Source organism: Oratosquilla oratoria, chromosome 41 (assembly GCF_046742065.1).
Source record: "Oratosquilla oratoria isolate Oo_2021 chromosome 41, ASM4674206v1, whole genome shotgun sequence".
NCBI lineage: Eukaryota > Metazoa > Arthropoda > Malacostraca > Stomatopoda > Squillidae > Oratosquilla > Oratosquilla oratoria.
In genome coordinates this window covers 42,993,902-43,000,422 of record NC_134817.1, presented here as the reverse complement: position 1 = coordinate 43,000,422, position 6,521 = coordinate 42,993,902, and the positions used below count along the sequence as shown (strand labels likewise).

Genomic DNA, 6,521 nt, shown 5'->3' with positions numbered 1-6,521 from the left:
ACTGAACTACATTGCACTACCTGTGCAGGAAGTTTATTCCATTCATTAACTACACGGTTGGCAAAGTTGTTTATACCAACTTACAAATTTAAACTATTTAAGGACAGTTTTATACCATTTTTTCTTGTCTGATTCTCATTCAATGTGAAAATTTTGTCACTTTTGATTGTGTCTAGTCCATTTAAAATCTTAAAGACCTGTATCAAGTCACCTCTGAGTCTACGCTTTTTTAGGGAAAACAGATTCATGTGCTTAAATTCGATTTTCGTATGATTTATTTTTGATATTTGGAATCAGTTTTGTGGCTCGCCGTTGTACTTTTTCCAGTCTGTCAATGTCTTTAATGAGATTCGGTGACCATACGGAAACAGCATATTCCAAATGTGGACGAACTAACGATATATATAGCTTGTTAATGAGTGATGGACTTTTGAAATCAAAAGATCGCGCAATCAGTCCCAGAATCTTATTTGCTTTCTCAGAGGCTGAAATACATTGCTTGGATGATTTGAGGTCGTTACTGATAATTACGCCGAGATCTTTTTCACTATCCACTTTTGTTAACGAATTTCCAAATAACTTGTAATCGTACTTACTGTTATTTTTACCTATGTGCATTACCTTGAATTTACTAGTGTTAAATTTCATTAGCCACTTTTCAGACCATTGCTGTAATTGATCTAAATCTTCTTGAATATCTAATTGGTTTGAGTGATCATTTGCCACTCCGTACAGTTTTGTATCATCAGCAAATTTGGAAACAGTAGATTTTAGTCCATGGTCTATATCATTTATATATACTATGAATAGAAGTGGCCCAAGAACGGAACCCTGAGGAACTCCACTTGTAACATTTTTCCTTCCGGAAGTTTTTCCATTTAAAACAACTCTCTGTTTTCGACCATTCAACCAATTACTAGTCCAACCTAATAGGCTACCACTTATTCCATGCAAAGCTAGTTTAGTAAGTAGTCTTTCGTGTGGGACGGTATCAAAAGCTTATGCAAAGTCTAGATATATTAAATCTATATTGTTTCTTTTGTCATAATTCGAGATAACTGTGTTGTAGAATTCGAGTAAGTTAGTCACGCAAGAACGTTTCCGTCTGAAACCATGCTGGCTATCATTTATCAAACGGTTACTTTCTAAATGATGTTCGATAGCATCTCTGATGATAGTTTCCATTATTTTTCCTACGATTGAAGTCAAACTTATAGGCCTATAGTTATTTGGTTTCTTTTTGTCACCTTTTTTGAATATGGGAGTAACGTTAGCTAGCTTCCATTCTCTTGGGACATCTCCGGATATGATGGAAATCTTTAAAATAGTTTCTAATGGAACAATAATATCATTTTCCATTTCCTTTAAGATTCTTGGATGCCAACCGTCAGGCCCTGATGTTTTATTAACTTTGAGTTTGTGTATACACCTTTTAATTTTTTCTTTTGTTATATTTACCGTAGTGAGTAAGTTTACCCCAGACTTTTCACAGGTTTCAGTTTGAAATTCACTTTGAGGTGTTTCGTTTACGAATACCGAGCTAAAATAATTGTTTAAGATATTACACATTCCTTTATTTGAATATTCAAGTTGACCGTCAGCAGATAATAGTGGACCAATGTGATTCCTAACAACCTTTTTATCTCTAATGTAACTATAGAATTCTTTGGGATTCTCTTTATCAATCACGTTAAAAACACTGTTGGAATAGAAAAGACTGTAGACGGGGAATCTATATATTTCGATTGCAAACAGCAATCCTCTTCAGTAGATACCAATAAGAATAGTGAGTGCTACTTAAGTAGAACCCTTGACATGAGAAAGGGGAACACTGGGAGAGGTCTCTACCCTTGGCTCACTCCGTATGTGAGGTCAGGATGTAAATGTCTTTTCAATATGCTGGAGATGAAAAAACATAAAATTATATCCCGGGACCATTACCCCTTAGAACATTTCCAGTCTTTTCTACTCCAGCAGTGGTTTCAACGTGATATACATATATATATATATATATATATATGTATATATATATAGATATATATATACATATATATATATATACATCTATATACATACGTATGTATATATATATATATATATATGTATATGTATATATATATATATATACATATATATATTTGGTTAAATTTAATGGCAAGATTATTATTGCAGAGTTTTTTATCTGCCTTTTCTCTTTCTCTGAGAATCTTTTTCCCTTCCACGGGAAGTTTTCTTATAATGTCACCCTATGACATTGTTTTGTAAGTTACTTTGGGCATGGCTTTACCAAAGTGAAAAACTGGCCAGAACGCGTTTTCACACTACTTAGTGCTTCATCAGTGGCTAGAGTGTGAACATCTGATTGAATTTTTGTGTTTATATACTATTAGTGTTGGTCTGATATTTCATTTTGAGGCTTCTGATTGGCTAGTGGGCTGGACTGGGACTCCCGAACTATTCTACTTCCTGATTGGTCGGCTGTTGTGTGACGTCATCAGTATTGTGCCTTCTTTCAGGGAGCTGAGATCTCCTTACGCTAGGGAGGGCCTCTAAATCCCTAGTTTGTATATTAAGATTGGGAGATGTTTCTTTAATAAAGAGAGCCTCGAGGATAGGTAGTCTTCTATGGTCTTGGTTTGTTGCCAGCACTTCTGTGTTTTCTATTAGAGTTTCTCTTTTTAAATTTCTTTTGTGAGCAGAATGATGGTGGTTTTTGGGAGCTCCTGAAGAGAGGTGGTATGATAACCGGCGTGAGAGCTTCATTGTTGTCATGCCAATATAGTTTGAAGGTTGGGATGCACAGTTCCCAAGTTTGCATGTGTACCTATATATGACGTGAGTTCTCTGAAGGTCACTTTTACTTTCTCTTATATTATTCTTTAGTAGCAGTTGAGATGTCTTTTTATTTTGACAAGCACCCGGCTTGTGTGCTTGGCCTGCGGCGCTGCTCGCCCCCCCCCCCTCCTTTGGGCTCCGCCCAGTGTTTGTTCAATGGTATGTTTTGGTATCAAATAAAAGAGAAAATTATATTAATTTTTATTCATCCTTAACATTATCATTACATTTTATGTTTTTTATAGGTTTTTCCGTGGAGGAGTACTTTCAACTTTGTCATCGTCGTCTTCGTCGTCATCACTGTATCTTTTTCCTGCCCTGATCCTTTCAAGCTCAGCTCGTATTTCCCTTACTTCTTCCTTGAGGGCCAAAATTTCTGATTCGTCTCCACTGTTCTCGTCTTCAGAATCGAAAGGCATAATCATGGCTACCGCTTCTTTTTCATTGATCGAATAGGCAGTCTTTGGAATAACAGAGATTCCTTGTTGTGGTTCCTCTTCAGCTATTTTTAGGTCATCGTTATCGGAAACAGTTAACAGTTCTGGTACGTTGATCGAACTCTGAAAGTTTTTTCCAACGAAAAGTTCTTTATACACACAGTTACGCGCAGGTTTATTTACATACTCGTCTCCCTCTTTTCTCAATCTTGTAAACACGAATAAAGAGTTCGAACTGGTAACCCGGGAGCACGCCACGTAAAGTTGGCCGTGCGCGAAGCACTGTGCTGAATCAAGTAGAAGACCACAACGGTTAAAAGTTTGTCCCTGAGACTTGCTTATTGTCATAGCGTAACACAGTTTGACGGGAAATTGTTTCCTTTTGAAAAGCACAGCAGTATCTGTTGACTCTAACGTTACTCTTGGAAGCAAAATTTGTTCTCCCCTATAAGTTCCTCCCAGAATCTTGCCTACAATAATGTTCTTCTGTAAATTAGTCACCATAACCCGGGTCCCGTTACATAACTTGGGTGGACAAATGTTTCGGATAACCATAATGATACTACCTATCTTTAACCTTAACTCGTGAAGAGGAAGGGAAGGACTCGTCATAGAATTGTAGACGGATGTCTGAACGTCCATATCGTTATCAACTGAAGTATCTTCACTCCTATAAACCTTCTCTGGTTTGTCCGACTTATCGTATACCATCGAATTAATACAGTCAACGTCATCATTGGTAAGTGAAATAATAGCTGTTTCCTCGAAATAAGAAACGTTCAAAAAGTTATCCTTTAAGTTGTCGTAAACCTTCTCCACCAACTCTTCCCGATTCTTGACAATCACACCGAATCTAGGAGGAAATTTAATGTCCCCGCTTTCTCCGGCCCCCAAATCTAACATTTTTTTTTAGCGAATTTCCTGTTTTCATGGTCGTTAGCTTTGAGTCTCACGTTCTCTGTTAGTTCCAACTTAATCAAATCATCCCAAAAGTAACTGGACTTTATACAGTATTCTAGTTCGTCATTTTTACCACCTCCTCTGATAACGGGGAGAATCTGTTTAAAGTCTCCAGCACAAACGAAAACTATTCTCCCATGAATCTGTTGACTTCCAGTATATCTCTCAACGTAATATCTAGGGCTGCAATCGTATTCCTTTTGGCCATTACAGCTTCATCCCACACTATAACTGATGTCATCCTTAATAACCGTGCCATCTCAGAGTTCTTTTTGATACCACATGAACGTACTTCATTGTATTCCATTAGTGGAATCTTGAACATGTTGTGAGCCCTTCTACCTCTATGTAAAACTGTTGCAGCGATACCTGAAGACGCGACTTCTAATGCTATCTTTCCCGTTGAACGAACTGTATCCAGTATAATGTTTAGAACGAAAGACTTTCTTGTACCCCCAGGAGCGTCTAGGAAAAAGCCATTGTTACAGTTTTTCTGCCCCCTTCTACGCGTGCCATCACGGTTTCGTAGCAGAACCGCTGTTTCTCGTTTAGGAGAACCATTTTACCTTCAGCTTCTTCTGCTAGCCTAACTTTGTTGTACGATTTCTCTCTACGGATGACATTTGTTGTCTTTTCTCCGTCTCTTGAAGGCGGTAAACCATATTGAACTATTCTCCCACCTCCACAGTTTAAAACGTTTTCTTGTATATCGTCTAAGGCGTCCAGATAAATTTTGTCATTATACAGTACTCTGTTAATCCTCTGTTAATCCTCTGAAATCACTCGCAAACAGATCTTTAGTTTCTTCCCAGATATTTGACTGATCCTCTAGGTCAGAAAACACCAGCATACTCTCATACGTTGATCTTAGCTGTTTTCTGTCGTTTGTGTGATTAATGATCTCCATTATTGTCTGTTTCCACGTTTCTTCATCGTTTAAAAGATCCATAGCTTTTACGGCTTCCCGAAAGGTTGGATGTGTTACCCCTTGATGTGTTCTAAGGTCTGTAAAAAATGTAGGACCTCTTTTATGTGTTAGAAGTAGACGCATATAGAAGAGTTCAACAGTTTTACTTGTTACAGCCCGGATCCTTCCTAAAGAAGAAGTTCTGGTCTTTCGTTCCGTCCATTTTCCCTTATTCTTTTCGTAGAAGAAAAAGTTTGGTACTTCATGGTAAAAGAGACTGGCAGCGAATTCGTTTTGGGAACATAATTTGAAAAAGGACGTTAGTTGGGTATCTTTAGAGACCTTATTATTGATGGTTTCCTTTGATGCATCTTTGTTGTAGAACACTTCATTTTCCCCTTCAAGGTGTAAATCTAGTGAAACGACAGGAGGGTGACTTTTGTGAATAGGGAACTTGAATATCTTCCAAGTAGCTTCATTCGCGTTAACGTAACGCGCCTCTTGGTAGTTTTTGACCTCGTTGACGATTTGATCGTTTTCTCCTGATTTTGTGAACAGAATACGGTCGCAACCTTTGTTAACGTACTTGGTAACGTATGCGATAGTTTTGATGGAATTTGAACATTCAACGTTCATGTGAGCGTTATATTTAAGGCACAGATATGGATTATAAGGGACAACCCACGAATTATCTATTGTTGCTTCCTCTCCTTTAACTTTCTTGGTAAAAGAATGTCCGCCTTCCCCTACGACTCTTCTTTTGTAAAGAGGGTACCCGTTGTTTCCAAAGAGAAGATTGTTCCTGCAAAGTTTAGGGAAGGCTTTTACACACAAATCCTTCCCGTTTACTGATTTTCCTTGACAACATGCTTGGGACTCGTCGAAACACTTGCAAGGACCATGGATCATGCATGTTGTAACAGTTTCGAATAACCTTGGCTCTTTTTCTTTGTCTGGTATTTCGGCTGAGATGATTCTTCCCACTAATTCTGCGTCAACACGATGTTCCATCCACAAAAGAATGTGAACTTGAGGGAGACCTCTTTTCTGCCATTCGATGCTGTAAAGGTGAGCTTTTACGCGTCCAAAAATGTTCTTGTTGGTCAAATCATCCATGAGTTCGTCGACTTTCAACTTGAAGATTCTCCTGATTAAATCAGGTCTATAGCCCCTATTTTTCGAAGTAGCATGGGAACCCGTCTGTTGCGCGGCTTCGCTCAGTTCTTCCCAGGCAGGATTCATGGTAAAAGTTATGAAAAAGTCAGGAGAACCATAGTTAGTGACGAACGCGAGTGCGTCCTGTTGACGCTGTTTCATGTATCTTGGGCCCCCAACGTATGTTGGAGGAATAACGATACGTTGTCCAGAATTTTTACCGTCTT

At 38.2% G+C, this 6,521-nt stretch overlaps 1 protein-coding gene across 1 annotated transcript; it reads right to left on the bottom strand.

Moving 5' to 3' along the window:
• Positions 1-4,986: 4,986 nt before the first annotated feature.
• LOC143021175 (uncharacterized) lies at positions 4,987-6,456 on the bottom strand. The gene has a single exon (XM_076178468.1). It carries the CDS (start codon positions 6,454-6,456, stop codon positions 4,987-4,989), a length of 1,470 nt encoding a protein of 489 aa, XP_076034583.1.
• Between the last annotated feature and the right edge of the window lie 65 nt (positions 6,457-6,521).